At 40.0% G+C, this 18837-nt stretch overlaps 2 protein-coding genes across 2 annotated transcripts in view; one reads left to right on the top strand and one right to left on the bottom strand.

Annotated features, from left to right (window-relative positions):
• Nucleotides 1-8468, bottom strand: part of DNAH3 (dynein axonemal heavy chain 3) — a 58406-nt gene extending 49938 nt beyond the window's left edge. The window contains 6 exon segments of the mRNA XM_086473320.1: nt 210-405; nt 2114-2303; nt 2841-3048; nt 4048-4085; nt 5664-5864; nt 8373-8468. Of these exon segments, the coding sequence (XP_086329446.1) occupies nt 210-405; nt 2114-2303; nt 2841-3048; nt 4048-4085; nt 5664-5864; nt 8373-8450 (911 nt within the window). The 5' untranslated portion in view covers nt 8451-8468.
• Nucleotides 8469-14724: 6256 nt separating this feature from the next.
• Nucleotides 14725-18469, top strand: LDAF1 (lipid droplet assembly factor 1). Its single transcript, XM_009952608.2, has 4 exons — nt 14725-14796; nt 15712-15880; nt 16283-16421; nt 17722-18469. The coding sequence occupies exons 1-4, from the start codon at nt 14725-14727 to the stop codon at nt 17813-17815; spliced, it is 474 nt and encodes a 157-aa protein (XP_009950910.1). The 3' UTR covers nt 17816-18469.
• Nucleotides 18470-18837: the final 368 nt, after the last annotated feature.

The raw sequence follows: 18837 nt of genomic DNA on the forward strand, positions 1-18837 counted from the left end.
CAATCATTTTATGCTGAAATTCTTATAGGCTCAGAAAAAAAAAAAAAAAAATCTTCAGAAAACAGATCAGATTCTGCCACTTTTTTCTCTACTGGCTCCCCCAGGATCTCTGTAGCATATGTACAGAAGTCAGCAGATCCACTCTCTAACCAAGCCATAAAAAAAATCATTCTCAATTTAATCAAGATCCTATGAACAAGACATCTTACTGAGAAAGCCAGAGCTGTTGCAAAGTGGGCATCAACGGATTAACTATGAATAAATTCCTTTCATTCCAGCTTTTCACTTCTTCATAAGAGCTGTGCCATGGGACCGGTGCACGGACAACTCTCTGGGGAAAAGAGCGTGGGATACTTCCAATAAACAGTCTCTCTCTCTCAGCCGGATCCATCAAGATGTAATCAACTAGAACAAATCACATACGTCATAGCGAGACCGCATGTATGGTCAAAACCTACATATGAAAACATAGTATCTTCATAGTTCAGGAAGTCGTAGAATTCTGCACATTTAAAACTTACACACTGTCATATTGTTACTTGCATGTTTTTAGGATAAAATACAGCATAATAATTAAATTACTGATTTGACTATAAAATTATTTCAGAAAAAGAAAACAAGAATTGGTCCTGGTCCTAAAAATGGGAGGCAGGAGAAACGGCTTTTTGTTCTGTCTTTCCAGTTGAAACACATTTATTTTGTGTTTCAACATCTCCTCCATAAACCAGGGGCAGAAATATCTCCCTTTCAAGGATGACTTTTAGAAAGCTTCTTAAATGTTTGTGAAACACAGAAATGTCATGAATCATCTGTTCCATCTATGAAATTCGAAGGGCTGATCTATGATCCACTAAGTGCCAAAACTCCTGCTACCAGTTCCAACCAATGGCCCATTACATATGAGATTAACAAAAGCTGGGAGCAGACTCACTACCCCTTGTTGACATTAGCATTACCTCAAAAAGGGACCGCAAACACTAAAATTGTGACAGTGATGAAAGGCAAATTAAAGGGTACTTAGAAAGGTATCAGAGACTACAGAAGGCAGAGTGAAAACTGTTCTCTCTCTCCTTTTTATGCTGTAATGAATTAGAGGCCACACATACTTATGGTCAACATATTTAAGAAAATTGAAAGCAATTATTTCACATGTAGAAAACCCAAGAAAATGGTAAAACTACTGGAAAGCAAATTAAAAATCTCATGTTCTACAGAACTCTCTTTCACATTCATTTTCAGATGGGTATTACTGAATTTCAATGATTATTACATTCTTTTAAATTTATTTATATGTGATGATCTTCTATTTGTTGAATATGAGTGGTGCGATCACCACATTAATGCATTATCTAATTTTCCTAAATCCCATAATGTCTTCAATTCTTTGAACTTGTGACACAATCCCAGCATAACATCTGACTTCACTGGAGTTATGAAAGATTAATTTGACTTTTTAATGGATATCACTGACTTACTGCAGAGTAACAAAAAAGTTAGACTGGAAAGCATCTGCTAAAATAGCCTAGTCTACCCTCTCCCCACATCAGGATCAAATATACTTAGACTGCTATTGACAGACACTTGTCTATCACGCACTTCAAAGCATCATTCATCAGTGAATCAAAGCATCATTCATCAATGAATAATCTGCTGCAGTGCTTCAAGATCTTTATAGTCACAATGTCTCTCTAGTTTCTTATTTCATTTCTTTTGCCACAAATTAAGGTGATTACTCCTTGTCCACCATCATTTGATCAACCACCTCTTTCTACATCTGTTGAGATGATGCAGAATTATGCATTTTGAATGTGATTTGGATTTGAATTAGGAATAGAAAATTGTATAAATATGGACAAAATGATTCTATGCACCCAGAGCTACTGAACTTGGAAATTACTAAATTTAAGTGATGGGATGTAGGGTTTAGTGAATAGATATTTGTTGAAACTGGAATGTAATGTAGCATGATCACAGACTATATTCTGTCAGAGATCTACTGCAGTTCTACTGACCCCAAAGGAATTCTCCATGAGTGAGAATAGAATGCACACTTGCATTCAGAGTGCAATAAATGTCTACACATTCTGAATCACTAACAGATATTTAGTCTTACCAATGGCTTTCATGAGGCTGATACAATAGTCTGCCTTAATCTCTTCCTTTAAACTTGCAAGTAAATTCTCCATGTCTGGGTTAGCAAGAATGTGAGTTGGAATATGCTTTAAAATTACGTTCATCACTTCTTCATCCTGAGGTGCCAGCATATCTTCCTGTACTCCATTATATATGTAGTAACAGTACCGCTAAAAAATAATGTTAAAAATATTATGCTTACTGTATAAATTTTTTGACAGATAATGAATTACTACAAAATATTTTTAGCTTTTCTATCACTTGAACCTTTTCTGCAATTGAAAGATGTTTGAATACAATGGATTTTGGCTATCCATCTCTTGGTTCTTTTTAAAGCACTGCCAATGCCTGACATTTTTACAATAATTCCATCTGTTTTGATGTAAGCATATAGACCAATAGAACAGAGTGCAGCATATTGAATTACTGATCTCTGAAGTACTAGCCAACAATGTGAGAGGTTAAGAATTTGGGAAGACACTTCTACTCGCAAACCCATTAGAACAAAAAGCAGACTGAGTAGCTAGAAAGAGAAACAAATGGGAAACGACAATACTTAACAGTAGTTTGCTATATTGAATATTTACATCTTCTAAACCTCATGTACTGCCTTTTTTCTCAACTACTTTTAAGTAAACAGTTTACAAACATATATTGCAGATGATTACTGCTGCTACTTTTATCATAAAAAGAAATTATATAAATACCTCTATATCATTCCTTGACGGTGGCTTTTCTCGCTTACTTATCTCTTTCTCATGTAAGTGCATAACAACAAATTGTTCTTCAGGGGTCAATGGTTGGTCGACTGTAAAATGTCTGACATGTAACTCTGGCATACAAGCAGGTGCACACAGTGAAACAGGATCCAAACTGTCCAATCATACGGACAAATGACAAGAATTATATAAACCACTTACACTGCACTGAGGACAAGTATGACCTATGAAGTATTTCAATTATTCATAAAAAAACCTCAGTAAAATTGTGGCACATAGCATACTACTTTAACAGAAAGTATACAATCATCTAAACCTTACAACAGCACAGTATCACTCAGACAGGCAGGATCTTATAAGCAATTCTATCAGAGCCAGACCTACTAGCATTATTATTTAGGTTGTCCAAGATCTCCACCTATTTTCAGGGGATTATCTTACCAGAATCTTAACAATCTGAGCCAAAAGTTCAAATTGGCTTATTTGCATAAACATTACACTAGAGAGGTCTTTTTCATGATTACATGCTGTTTTCTATAGGGCCTTTGTCCACATTGCTGAGAATTAACAATATTCAGCTAACAAGCTGTAAATCAAGTATGGAATGACTTCACGTTATCAAGTCCTTAGTTGAAGGGTTTAAATATCCCTTTGTCTCTTTATGGTACTCATCACCATGTTATCTTAATAAGGAATAAGGAAGTTACCACCTTAGCACTTCCAGAGAGGACTATTTCCTTGTTTTATAGATGAAGATGTTTTACAGATATTTTACAAGCACAAAGATAAAAAGAAATATTCACTACAGCAGAGCACTCAATTTGACACAACTCTAAGAGCATTACAGTAGAACATTCAGACACTCAGAGCAAAACTGAGAGACTACAGTTTCTACAATCTGAATCTCTATTAACTAAACTCTGGGTTCTCAAGTCAGTAATCACGACTTTTCCTTTACGATTCCTAAGACCGAAATTTGTCCTGCCACAAAGAAGCAGTTAAGGTGCTCACTTAGCACACTGTGGAATTTCAGTCTTGATGCACACACATACTTTTGTAGAGACCTAAAATTTCATGCTCAGATGCTTAACACAGTATCCATGTAAAAGGAAATATTAAATCACTACTCAGCTATCTAGACTGACTGTAATCATCTGTACCTTTATAACATTAGTTATAAGTTACAGTACATTACCTATCAGAATTCCATTGACGACTTCGTGTAAGTTTGAGCTTTTTCCTACAAGGATCAAATTCTTTTGAAGCTTTAAGCACCAGTTAAGAAAAATCACATACAGGAATATTTTTCAAATAAAATATTATTTCAGATTGGTGAAAAACAGAGCTAAGTCAATTAATCAGATAACAAAATAACAGAAAACTACAAAAGAAGTTTTTTGTTTTGACTTAGCATTTAGCAAGACATGAAAATAATGTGTTAAATAATCTTGCTGATGCTGGGACTATAAACTAGCTTCAGGAAAGCATTCAGCTCATGCTTAAGGCTTACCGCCCTGCACAAAGTCCCAGTGCAGTATTTTCTGCACTGAGACTTTCTATTTTGAATATAAAAGCACTTCTACAAGATGTATAGTTCCACCAAATATACTGCACATGAAAAATCTGAGAAGTACAAACTATTACCATGTGCTTTTCAGAGTACAAACAAACAAGTCTTTTAACAAAATTAATACATCACACCTTTTCACCAAAAAAAAGCACTGTGACCTGCTTCCCACACACCACCCATGTACTGGAGAAGTACATGGAGCAGAAGAATCAGGTGTATAACAAAGACACTGTTAAAGAGACCCAATGAACAAAACCGAACCCTTCTCAAATAGCATACAAGGGGACTAAGCAGATATTGAAGCTATTCTGTCTCATCTATGCCAGGAAAATGAAACAATTTCTACCACTTCAGGGAAGCAAAGCAACAATGCAGGATGAATATAGTCACAGACAGACTGACAGTATGTATAAAACTAAGGCTTATGAATGTCTTACCCTTGATACAGAGGACATATAACCAGATATTTAGGAAATAAACCTTATTAATAACTTACTTTGGAATTTTTGGACTAAATAATGGAGTTAATTTGACACCTCCAACTGTTAAGATACTTAAAGCCCAAACAACTTGTTTCTGTAAAATGCTTGATACATACATATTGGTAAACTTAAATAGCAAGAGTATTACAACTCTTAACCTTATTTGCTTTATATCACAACGTCGTGTCGAATCAACAGCATATAATATCTCATATTGTAGGATTTACACATGTATGCACCATTTGCTAACAAATACATCAATTACATGGTTTAGACATAAACAGTGTATTAAGCAACATTTGTGGATTTAATCCTCGGGCGAACATTTTAATGCCTGTCCCTCAGCGTGTTTTGCTGTGCAAGACTGATGAATACGAGCATAATAGCAGTGCACATTGAATTTGTTTCTGTTTTCCTGTTGGCACTAACTTTCACTTCTAGCAATAATAAGAGTTAACTTTTATTTTGTTCATTTTCTGCTTTGCAAACAATTCCCTCCAAATAATTGCACGTGATTATTTGGAGGGATGGACCTAACTAATTAATCAGAAACTGGCCTTACCTTTATTAAAGTTACACATGCTTTTGGAAGTTTGTCTGTAATAACCCTGAGGTGATGAGCTTGTGTTGATCAGGGATAAGTGATTTTTCCAGGGATGATGCTTTAACAGACAAGCAATTAGAGACAAAAATGTATAGAACAAGAAAAGCTAAACACATTAAAGTATGGATACGCGGTGAGGCTGTTCTCTGCTGTGCTGAAGCCAGTGATGTCCCTGTCATCGAAGGGGACTTTAATTTGTGCACATTTTTTAATTTTAAATCTCGTGCAGTAAGAGTATAGTTATTAGCTATGGAGTCACTTGGGCTTCGGTAGTAACTCTGTTCTTTGAATGGAGCTGCCAAAGTCCATGATGCTTGTTGCATCAAAGGAGGGTAACAGCTACGCTTAAGGACAAGCTGAAATTGGAAAAAAAAAGAGCAATAGTTTTACACAGCACAATAATTTGAAGAGTCTTCTTAGAGCTAGAACAGGGTTAAAGATCAATTAGTATAAAGAGCAGATACATAAGTCTGACTTGGAGGCATTTGACCACCAACCTGGTTTTAGATCCTGATATTCCACACCTGTATATGAATAATTTTACACAATGCTTCAGTAGGAGTACTCATGCATCTTTTTTGCATAATCAAGGTCTTTTTTATAAATAAGAGAAGGCATGAGTACATCGTCTAGTACTCTCTACTCCCCCACATCTCCATCTCGCTTTTCTTCTTCTCCTTACATTTGCTTAAATCTAGAAAATTCTTATTCCTCAAGACTTTGTTAATGACCTGTATACTTTTAACAGTCAATCCTTGTAATAGTTGAACAATAATAAAAGTTAACAAATTCAGCTCTCATCTCTCTCACATCAATAGAGAATTTGTAATAGATTTCTTCTGTCCATTCTATGTTTTCTCTGATTGCTTGGTATCTATTGATTGCCTTGTTATCAGCCCTGATGTCTAAAATTTAAAGACATAGCTTACAGGCATAAGGGACATGGGATCAAGAAGTATGTTTCTGATAAAGATACCCTCAGAGAGGAAATGTACATAAGATATAATCATGAATGTACTTCATACCATGGTTCCTAAAGCCCTTGGCCTAAATTCATATTTAGCTTGTTTCTGCATTACATCTTGTTTAATGATTTTTTTTTAATTTCACTGGAGTAACACAACCATGCCACTAATACTCATTTCTTCCTCTTTACAATGCAGTATTACCATCATCAGTTTCAGATCATCCTCAAAAAAGCTTCAAAATACCTTCATAACATCCCATCTTTGGTTCCATTATTTCTCTTGCCTTTCCCTTAGGAGCTGCAGTTAAGCTCATCTTCTCAGCATTTTGTATTTTATGACCTCTGAGCAGACAGTATACTGAAGCATAAAACAGCTTCTTTTCATTTAACATATAAATGCAGCTATGAATTATTTTTCTTTTAGTCTATCGTGAGCTTTAATGAAAACAACACAGTTTGTAAATCTGAAATAGAGGCTAAGCAAGATTATCACATCTGCCTTGCATTTTCCTTCTGACTGACAGGGCTAATCTTATCAGCAAAGAAAAAAGCCTTTACACTACAGCTGCAATCATACTCCTTAAATCAACTTCTGAAAGTTCATAGAATCTTTTCAGTTCAATTTCTTCTATTGCACACAAGACAGGTGGGTAGGTCTCTGAATTACAGTTTTGGGGGATGAGCTGATACAAGAACAAAAAAATAATTCAGAGATTTGGAGATCTTCCCCAGAAAGTCACTGTGTACCTTTAGGAACTGCTGAAGTCAGTATAAACTCTGAATTCTCATCTCCTCTCTTAATTGGGCTGGCTTTGTAAAGTATATTCTTTCTTCCCCACTAGGTAGAATAACTTTCTGGGTGCCTCGCTAATCGTGACACCCATGGGAATCCCTTGGCCAAAAAGTTGGTCAGAAAGGAACACCTGTTTCTTGAGCAGAAGAAAGTTAAGTCATCTCACAAAAATCTACTGCTTTTATGACAAAAATTTCAGAACTGGCTAGATCAGCTCCCATGTCTTACATAAACCCTTAACACAGCCCCAGAAGATCAACTGATTTTTGGATGAAAATAAATTTAAAAAAAAATCTATGTAAATCTTCAGGGAAAAATATTCACTTTTTTACCATTATTTTAAAGTATATGTTTCACTTAAAAAAATTCTATTTTCAAACAAAGTCCAAAATAACCCATTTTGCATGAGAAACTACTTCAATCTCTTCACAAACAGTATCTTTCTGAAGACAGACATCTTAGATAAACTGAAGTGTTGGCACAAACAAGTTAAATGAGCAACTGTGCGGCCTTATGGTGGGGAATGCCAGCTCTCTCTTCTTTCCTTAAGCGTTGTCATACGTAATTTTTATTTGTGTCATGCAGCAGAGGCTGAGGCTGTGCAGCTGTACAAGCTATCCATTCTGATCAATGCTGCGCCTGTCAAGCTCTCAGCTGGTTTTGGAACAGCAGTCTAACTCAGGGGGTTTTGTGCTCTGACAGAAAGTATCACAGCGGGGGGGAAAAAAAAAAAAAAAAAAAAAAAAAATCACAATTTGTTTGGAAGAAAAATACTTTTACTATTTGCTTCCTTCCCCAGAAACTTAAACTCAAAATATGTAATCCAAAATTTAACAGCAAATAATCAACTATAAATTTAAAGAACAGGTTTAAACTGCCAAGGTTTAATATTCAAATCATAACAGAAGTTGCAACTACACTTTTCTAAGTAAGAGCAGCCCTAATGAAGCACCTGACTATCTGCTTAGTACTTTAACTTAGTAATTTAAATAGTTTTTCCTATCTTTAGTTCATCTGCCTAAGGCCTGGTATATATGATGTCTAAAATCATTCTAGCACATGTAATTTAATGTGTACCCTGACACAAGGGGAGAGAGCACATACCTGATACAATTCTGAAGGTGCACCTGAAGCAGAAGCAGGTAGGGGTGGTAACTCCGGTAACTGCTTCGCATGACTCATGTTATACAGAGAATTGTTTTGTGACTAGGGAGAAATGAAAAACAACTTCAAAGACATCTATGAAATACTCTGTTTCAAAAAAGATTCATTCAGAAAGAAGAGAGACTTTCAGTTTTCATTGAAAATGACGTATTGCAACTTTACTAATTTTAAGGAAACAGTCATTCTGTGGAGTAGGTTCCTCAGCAAAACAAGTTATTAGATTGCACTGCTCTTTGTAGTCATTTGCTAAAGCTTCTAATCACCAATAAATGTCAGATTAAAAAAAAAAAAACACAACATGTTTATATCACTGAAAACAATTCAAATTGTTTTAAATACTTTTAGTTATACTAAAGACTCCTCATGTCATGTGGAGTTTGTAATGGTATAAACACCGGATATGGAAATATTAAAGCCTACTAGACTGCCAAATTGACAGTGAAACAGTTCAAGTTGTGTGAACTGCATTACTGGAGAGAAAAAAAACCACTAGATTTTTTTCATGTCTATAATGACGCAGTTCCAGAAGAAGATGCATTGCCAGGATGCCACTGGAAGACAGATTGCTAACAAGGACTCTGCAAATCATTTTAATACAAATGTCAGAACACCCAATATGTCTTAGGACTATGTTCCACCTCCTCAAGGTGACAATACTTTGAGGAGGCCTTCCAGGATTCCATACAAAGTTCTCTTAAGGATATTTTCTCAGAATTATTTAGCCTCACAGTGCCTTAAGATGTTTTTGAATGGCAACTTTCCTTAGTATAAGCTAAAATCTTACTCTAGTCTGCTCTGAGTTTCCTAAACCAAATTTAGGAGATTCATGAGGAACAAATACCCAAATACACAGTGACATTATAAGAAAAAGGAGGTGGAAGTATGTGGTATCTGAATGTCAATGAATTAAATCATCATGAAAGAGGAAGATATTACCCAATACAATTCTATTTGAATAACATATCATCATTTTTTACATAATTTTTAATACATTTTTAGCATGTGGTTATTGCTTTCTGATATATGACTGGAAAACTACACTGCTCAAAACTAGTTTTCCAGCAGACAAAATTGTGCTCAATTTTGTGCTCAATCACCTCAATATTAAAGTAGAGCCCATTTAGAAATAAAACTTGAGAAAAGACTGATCTGATTTACCTCCTTGGTATTCCCCAACATGCCTGCACACAGAAATCAAGCATTATCACTGCCAAGTGTATTGCACTAAAGATAACATGAATTGCTCTTGATTAATGACTAAAGGATTGGGCCTTAGGGTACTTTAAAAATGAATAAACCATGCAGTTTATTAAGAGATTTGTTCATTCTTAAAGGTACAAGCATTATCAAGAAAGCCATTGTTCATTCTAAAGCAACGCTTGATTTATACTCCACCTAACCTTTCAAAAAGTTAAATACTTGAGCAAAGGAATTCTTCGTAAGAATATTAAAAAGGGTTAGGTCCAAATAAGAGTTCTTCCAATGTCAAACCACTAGCCACCAGTAATGGCAAATTTCATCTGGAGGTTTGAAAAAGTTACTGATTTTTCACAGTCACTGCAGAAAGAACTTACTCTCAGGAGCCTCAGGCTCTGTGCTGGCTTCATTTTGCTTTGTTTTTTTGTTTGAAGTTTTTGGTCCATTTAAAGTACTATACAAGGTGTTAAAACAATCAGCTTCCTAGCCCAACTACCAGGAAGAAGAAAAATCCCAGCTCTCCCCTTCCTTGTTTACAACACTAAGCTTTCTTCCCCTCCAAACCACACGTTCTTTTTTTCCTCCATTCCTCTTCAAGCCCTCTTTTCACCTTAACGTTTCTAATTCCCTCCAGGTGTCTTTCAAGCAAGATTTTTTTCCATTCTGCTCTTTCCACTTTCTCCAAAACCAGTTTCCACCCCACTGCCTGTTCTCTTCTAATGTCCCAGGGACTCTGGGCCCCTAATTGTGGTTTGCAGCAGGCAGAACCACACATTAACTGCCATGAGAAATAAGTACACACCAAAAGGAATGGGAAAAGAGAAAGAGATGCCCAGCATGCCTTACACATCCAGAGTGCACGATCGAGCAGGGTAAGAGCAGGCACTACCTGCAAGCGCCCTTGTTACCAGTCTCTCTGCCTGTTCCAGCCTGGTGAACTTCTCTGACACTCAGCCTTTCAGTCCTCAGCTTTGTTGCCCCAGCTACAGCATAGCTGCTGCTTGGAGACAGGAATTCCCTCCTCCCTTTCTTCCCTCAGCAGAAAGAAAACAGCCCCTTTCAGCACATTGTCGCACCAAGCCATGGTCAGGGAGATTCAGTTGTGGAACCAATGAGCAACTCTACAGGTTCATTTTACCTCTGAAAGCTACTAAAAATTTAGATCTAAGACATCTGAGATATTCTGACATTTGTATGAAGATTTGAAGACAGCAGGTGGGATACTTGTACTCCCAGTTCCTCTAAGTCTGCTTGTATGCATTTGCCTCCCACTCACAGTCAACACATGTCCCAAAAGTTCTCCCTCAAATTTCTTCACAAATGGGAAGTATTACCATCCAACATGAAATTTAGCACTGTCTCCTTACACTGATCCTCAAGAGAGGCCTTGTACATGTTCTGCCAACACAGTGAGACTTCAATTCTAACTAAAACTCTTTCCCAACATCTTTTGATGCTTTTTTTCATTTTATTTTCTGTAAACTGTGAGAATGGCTGATATCCCTGAGTTAACAGCACAGTTTTCCTTACATCTTGATCTAATACCAGCTACAAGTGGAACATTGTTCCTGCCTGGCCACACATAAAAGTTCCTGCCATAAATTAAGTTGCCCTTTAACACAGGCCAGCAGCCTGTGTGGTACAGAACCAGTGCTGCTAGTGCTGGAGCTGGCAATTGCTCGGCTAGTGTGTGTGGTAACTCTCAAATATTTCAGTGCTGGTTTGCCACATGAGTATTCTCCTGCTAATTCAAGCTGACGCTGGCATGAAGACAAGCTCCGTTAAGCAACACTTATAATAACTACTGTTCCTCTTTGCACAACAACTCGGATGCTTTGAAGTTAAATAAATGACTTACGTTGGAAACGTTAAAAACAGTTATTTCATATAGAAAGAGATTATATGTGAATTTTTAGCAGAAGAAATAATTATGCGTAACAGGAAAATAATTTACTAAGAAGTACAAGACTATCTCCAAAACCACAGCTACAGCATGTTCCAAAAACAGCCAGAAATTTAAAATCTCCAATATACTTCTAAACTCAGTGGAGCCATTAAACTTTATAGTGCCATTACCACTGGATTATGTCACACTATAATTCTACCCATTAGTTCTTCCCTGTGCTCACTTTTAAAAAAATTGAAATTTAATTTTATATATGCTAGTCTACTAGGAATATCAATACATTGTGCACTTTAATAATACGAGATAAAAAACACTTTAACAGTTCAAGCAAAATAGCTCTCACCACCCCCTTCTTCCAGATATCGTGTTGGGCTTTTATGGGCCACAGTCCAAATTTTACATTAATATGCAAATTTCTCTTTTACTTCCTCTGTCTACAGAGATCCTTGTATCTGCAGAGCTCACTGAAATCAGCACCTCAAAGACACAGAGCTCTGACACTCCGACAGGTTAAAAACCCCATACATAAAACCCTCTCTTCGCCTTATAAGACCAGAATGCTCCAAATTAAACATACTATTTGTTTTGTTGCCTTTAAAACATCATCATGAAACCATTAATGTTCAGTTTTGCAATACGCTCATGGGTGGCACCAATCAAAAAAGTGATTAAAGTAGTCATGAGAAACATGAATATTTTACTAATTTCTGACTAGAATTTTTTCATGCTGTAAATTACATGTAGCAAAAGCTGGGAATTCATCGAAACTTCGCGCTTGCATGTAACACCTTCATGGCGGCTCTGGAGAGCAACCAGGCCAAACCATCGTGCAACACACCTCACCAAGGACTGAGATGAACAGTCCTACCCAAATGCTGGGACACCGTAGGATGCACGGATCTTGCTGAAAACCCAGATGAATTTTTAAAGTAGTTATTCCTCGTGTGGAGTTCCCACGTGGCCGCCCAAACACCCGTGGAGGCAGTAGGACAGGGTGGACACGCGTGGGAGCAGACAGTGGGAAAGCGGTTCTGCCAGACGAAGCGTTTCAGAGCTGCCGTTAGCACGGCACGGCATGGCTGCCCCAACAGTCACGGTCACAGAAAGCTGCCTTCGTCTCCTCCCACTCCCACGGCAGCAACCCTCCAGCTGGGCGCGGCGGGATCACAGACACGACTCCCAGCACACGGCGGCGCCTGAGGCGCACCCGGAGGCCAGGCGGGCCCGCCCCGGCGCTGCGGCACCGCGCACCCCCAACCGCTCCTCCCGCCCCGGCCTGCGGCACCCCACGGCCCTCGGGGCTGAGCCGGCGTTTGCGCGCCGTGCTTCCCGCAGAGAGGGACTGCGCGGCTATCGCAGATATCCTCATTTTCTGTCCTTAACTCGAAAAAGCTCAAGGCAGTGTGCTGTGTCCCTAAAGCCACGCAAAACCCTGAGACGCTCCCTGAGGGTGCCCAAACCTGAGCGGCTGAGGCAGGGCCCGGCGGGTGAAAAGCCGGACAGGAATGTGGACACGAAAGGGCACAATAGGGAAATAAATAAAAAACCCCGGGCTGTCTGTGGAAATCCTAGTCCCCCTCCTCGCTAAACACCCCACTGCGGTGCGTGTGCCACGCCACAGGCGGCCCTGCCCCGGTCTCTCCCCCCTTCAGCCTTCCCGGGCGGCCAGCCCGGCCCGGCGCGGCGCCGGCTCCCGAGGGGAGGAGACAGAGGCGGGAGGGCGGCGGCGCTTCCCTCAGCCCCGGCAGGCCCAGCCCGGGCCGCGCCCGGCATTGCATCCGGAGGGCGGCAGGGCGAGTCGCCGAGAGAGGCTGCGGCCCGGCGGGCAGCAGCCGCAGGTGAGAGGGGACGGCCCCGGCCCGGCGGAGGGCGGGCGGGGAGCGACGGTGCCGCCCCGCTCCGCCTGGCCGGGGATTGCGGGGCGGCCTGTCAGCTCCCGCCGCCGCTCAGTCGCAGCGGCAGGGCCAGTACCAGCAGCGCGGCGCAGCCCCGCGGCAGCGGGAGCCACGTCCCCCTTACCTCCCGCGGCTCCCCACCGCGCCGGGGCCTCCCAGCCGCCAGCGCCAAGCCCCGCGGCGGGGCAGCGCAGCCCCGTCAGCCCTGCGCGGCTTCTGCCCGCCCCGCTTGGTGGGGAAGAACCGCGCTGTGCCTCAGCGCTACAGGTTGGGGGAGGCGGGACGGCGGCCCAGGCCGCGGCTGCTGCCCGGGGACCCGCTTTAAGGGCAGCGGCCGCGGGTGGCGGCAAGGTGTTGCAGCGGTGGCGTGGCGGGGTGTGATTAATCGGCTCCTGACCTCGATTTCAAGTGTCCGGTGGAGGCCGCGGGTGGTGTGGTGCCGGTAACGCTCGGGGCTCGGGCGCTGCCTGCTGCCAGCGCTCTCGGTGTGCGTGGGGGCTTCCTCCGGCCGGAGCTCCCCTGGGCCAGTGCCGGGGAGCGGGGAGTCAGCCGCTGCCGGGTGAAGGTACTGTGTCAACAAAGGGACGGGCCGTCTTTGTAGGCAGCGTGTAAAACGGTGCGGTTGACACGGTGACTCTTCAGATTTACAAGCAGGAAAACCACGTCTTTTAACCTTCCCCTGGTAAGGGTCGGCCTAGCAGCAACAGATTAAATTTTCGTGGGGGAAGGGAGATTTTTTGAGCTGATGTTGCCTTTAAACTGTCACAATTAAATATGTTCAGAGTGTTTGAAAGCCTTTTTGCCCTTATGTGCAGAGTTTTGAAGCAGTACAGGGTATGGTTTCAGTTCTGAACATGAGGCTAAACAAAACCAAGTCTCAGTAACGTGTTACAAGTTGCCAGCACTAGTAGTGATAAATTGTCCGTGTGGATAGTTAGAAATGACCTTTTTACTGATAATTCAATACCCTCACGGTTAAATAGAGGTTTAAGGTTATAAAGGAAGAAGGCGCGAGTCACCTTGTATCCTGATACTTGGCTTTGGGAGTTCTGGAAGAGCTTTCAGGGACGAGCCCCCTGCATTAGATGTACTTTTGTAAAGGTAATGTTTTAGACTGTGGATCACATTAACATCTGAAATCTAGATTCTCTGTTTCTGCAAAAAGAAATATTTCTTTTTCAAAAAACATCTGTATGAGCTTGTTACTAATTGCACCTTAATTTTAAGGAGAATCAGATGGCTGAGTGAGAACTGGTTGTTCAGAAGATTCTCTGTCGTGGCTGAGGTTTACAACATGTCTAAAGAAATGCAAGAACTGCAGAAACAATGGCACTCCATGATGCAGTCCATCCACAGCAACTCAAATGTGGGTCTGGATTATAATTTTATGTATTTATAAAGATACTCCTGTCATAACTCCTGGAATATCACACCCTGATTTATTTAAATGCAATTTCAAAATTTGGGGGAAGGGGAAAATTGTCACTCCCTGTTTTTCAAGTGAACACTGAGGCCCCTATGTGAAGATCTGTCCTCCCATGCCTTCAGCAATCATGAAAAAAAGAAGCCTGTTTTGCCTTTCTGTTTCTTACTGGTATAACCACTTGAGATGATAGTACAGTGGCATTTTAGTGAAATGGTTGTGCTGCTATAAAAAGAACTAAAACTACAATACATATTTCCTTAAGGGAAGGGAAATGACTCTACTACAGTAAAATTCCATTGTATAGCTATGACTGCCTCTGTAAAAAGGATTTTTTTTCTACCAGTAACTTTATAATTAAACTCCTAACAACTTTGTGATACAGACATGCCTGCACTGTACTTAACGCTCAATAAATGAGCAGGTTGCAGATACTACTGAGGCATGGAAAAATAAAAATCATCATAATTTTTAAATGTTAACAGTATTTTTTTTCTTAACAAATACAGTTTTCTAGATCAAAATCATAGCTGTTGAGACCCCACTGAAATCTGTGCAGCTAAACCGTGATTTGGGTTTTTTTTGCTTGTTTGTGTTTTTTTAATTTGTATAACAGTGGAACTGGGAAGTCCAAAAGAAACATGCCTGTGTTCGTAGAATTGTATTTGCTATGAAATTATCTAAATTTGCAATAAGTTCTTATGCTTTTGAAAACCGGAGGCAACAGCTGCCCTCTATTCAAGCTGCAGACTTACAAAAAGAAATTACCTGTAGTTCATGGAAGTAGCAGTGATCTTTAAAAGTAATCCGTGACAAGAGATAAAAACAAACTCTGAAATGCTTTTCTTTCATCCACAGGTTGTTGCATTTATGAATTCTCGTGTTGGCCAATATTTAGATGACCATCCTTTTGTTGCCTTATCACTCCTGATGTTTATTGCAGTGTCTGCTATTCCCGTTGCATTTTTCCTGATTTTTGTTGTTACAACAGCCATCATGGCCTGTATCGGTGTGATAGTCATGGAAGGTATTGTGTGCATGCATGTGTGAACCTACTTATTCCCTTGCAAGGCATGATGTCTTTTCCTTTTTTTCTTCTTCCTTCTGGAGTTCCCAGGTCGAGCAGCTGAGGATTTCTCTATGTATCCTCAGCTCTCAGCAGTAGTGAAACTCTTAATACAAGAACAATAATCTGATTAAGTGTAGTCTATACAGGGGGAAATCCTGTTTCACTTTCTAATCTCAGCCACCAGGATATGCCTAAACCAGTTATCTCAACCATGCATAGCTTTTATAGAGGCTGCCTAGTTGATTACAGAAGACTATTTTCCCAGGTGGTTTGAAATTGGGGATGTGGTAGAATGTCAGATCTTCTAATTTACTTGTATATAAACTTGTTTAAATAACAAACTTGACTTTCCTTTATTAGGTGTTGTAATAGCCATAGGTGGCGTAGCCCTCCTTTGTGTGCTGTGTGGCCTGGGTGCACTTTCACTGGGAGTTTCTGGAGTACTGAGTGTTTGTTACGTCCTTCTTTCAACTCTGGTCAACTACTGGTATGCTTCAAAGTGAGTACTGATGTCTTGATCCATGCTTGGATTTCAAACTGTGCAACCATACTATTGCATTGATTACTTCATTTATTCTAAGTGAGCCACTGCTGCTTAGTTTAAACAAATGTTTCTTGAATGCTAGAGCATCTTTGGCTACCCTGGTGGCTTAATGTGCAGCATATAAATGTCTGGTCATCAATATATATTTTAGTGAGAATTAATACATGCCCTCTTTCCTGTTTAGGAAAGAGGGAATGTAAATAGTCTTTAAATATGCATGTGCTAACACAACACGTCATCGAGCAATAAAATACAACTTTGTCTCAGAGTATTCATTGCTTTAAATGTCATTAAAACACACTTCCAAATTGGACTTTTGCCTAGAGGATGAACCTTTTGCAGTTCTTTCTGCATAATTACCCAGCTGTCTCCGCTTACCTGCGTTTCTAGAGTAATGGTCCAGAATTGACGGTTGGACTCAATCTTGGAGGTCTTTTCCAACCTTAATGATTCTGTGATTTCTAAAATTAGTTTAGATTTAGGATAGGCAGAGGTACTTAAAAGGGACAGTATGGCCAGAATAGAAGTTACAGGTTTTGCTGGATGCTGCACACGTGCAGCTTGCTGTTCATGTCTCCTAGTACTTCAGGCCTGGAGGCCTATTTCAGTCAGCATTGCCTTGGCCATGCCTTTACCAAGCACCTGGCTAGGAGTGAGAGGCACGAGCAGCTTGTGCTGGAGTGCCACCTGTTGCCCGCTTAAATATCTACCAGGGAATGAATAATGATAATCCTAAGCACAGGGAAGAGCAAGAAGAAAAATTACAGCTGCTCCATTCTAGACTTTCTGTTTGCTCCTTCATCACAGCTGTGCTTCTTGCACAGCTCTCAAGGATACACAAAACTGCCTGTGGAGTTGGTGATATTGTCAGGATGACAAGACCATGGCATGTCACCAAGGCCCAGGGTGCTTGCATTTGTTCTAGGGCTCCGTACCAGTCTTCCAAGGCATGCTGCCAGGTCTGTAACAATGCCCACCAATTCCAGAAAAGACTTTTTTTTCCATACCATACCCCAATACACAACCCAACCTACAGACTAGTCATATTGACTTACAGCTTTGATGTTAAAACAGACAGTGTCTGCTCTCCTTATGGTCCTGTTTGAGAGGAGCTCCAGTTGACTGGCAATGGATGTTCCAGGAGCCTCAGACAGGTTTCCATCTCACGTTGCTCAGCTTTTTTGTGCAAAAAGTTAAAAGACAATAATCTTATGGAAGAACAGACTGTAAACCCATTCTTTTCTCCTGTACACAGGGGTCAGATAAGGAAGCAAGAAGTTAATGGAACTTTGCCACAGAAGAGTCCTTCTGTCTTAGATCTTCCTGCCAGTAATGGAAAGAATGAGTAAGTGGGTTTCTCCCCACTTCATAGGCACTTAGCTGTACTACTATGACCTTTGCAATGTAATTGTTTACTCGTTGAGCATTCAACCTTTGTATGCTCCTTATGGGAACTGAAAAAAATCAATATGCATCTTCCATTGTCACTATAAAACTAATATTAACAGTTACGCAGCAGTGCGCTGCAATACTGTCTACGTGCATGATGGAACGTTTCACAGAATTTGGTAAAGGGATGTAATAATGACTGCTACTGTTAAGTCAGTGAGAATTAGGTGAAAGAAAGGATAGGTGGGTATTTGACTTCCCATTTGTTACTGGAGTTGTGGATGTACAATCTTTTGAAACTTGTATGTGGCAGTTGGTCATCTTGATGCATGAGCATCAAAGCTCAGAAATGTGTTTTGAATGTTAAAAAAATACTTTTAAGCCGTAACAGCCTTTGTTAAAATAGTATGAGCATACTGTGCTAATGCTTTATTATTTATTATATGAGGAAAATTGGGGTTTATTGTATGTTAAGTCATGGTATAAGCTTTTATGTACCTTTAGATGTTGCGATATTCTGAAGGTATATTTTCCTTATTCTCATTGCCTCATCACATCAGTGGTATGCAGTTAGGTCTTGCATTTTGTCATATTCATTTAGGTATTTAAATAGCTTGGTTTGCTTCTTGGTTGTAACTTTTGTATGTTATTTAAACTTCTTTCATTTTTGCAAATGCTGTAATATTTTTAAGCATTAAGAAAGTATCTAACTGTATTAGTTTAATAAAGTGCTGTTTCTTTAACCAGGTTGTCTTGTTGTTCTATTTATTCTACAGTAAAAACACCTTTTCCAGATCTACCCCTAGGAGGGCTACATTTGGAGCTGAGTTTCTCTCCATGGTTAAAGTATTCTGGCTGGCCAACGTTGCTGAGCCACAAGCTGCAGATTACTCCCCTTCTTATGCCTGTAAAGGAAATGCAGAATCCTAACGACTAAATTAGTGTAATACCCCAGCTTTGCATGAACCAACATGCTGTCTGA

Source organism: Leptosomus discolor, chromosome 14 (genome assembly GCF_034619465.1).
Source record: "Leptosomus discolor isolate bLepDis1 chromosome 14, bLepDis1.hap2, whole genome shotgun sequence".
NCBI classification, from domain to species: Eukaryota; Metazoa; Chordata; class Aves; order Leptosomiformes; family Leptosomidae; genus Leptosomus; species Leptosomus discolor.

Excerpts from the sequence above, each read along its gene's own strand:
- LDAF1 (XM_009952608.2), top strand. The coding sequence starts at position 14,725 with ATGTCTAAAGAAATGCAAGAACTGCAGAAACAATGGCACTCCATGATG. Across the intron at positions 14,797-15,711 it reads CCATCCACAGCAACTCAAAT|GTTGTTGCATTTATGAATTC; the intron begins GTGGGTCTGGAT and ends TTTCATCCACAG. Across the intron at positions 15,881-16,282 it reads CGGTGTGATAGTCATGGAAG|GTGTTGTAATAGCCATAGGT; the intron begins GTATTGTGTGCA and ends TTCCTTTATTAG.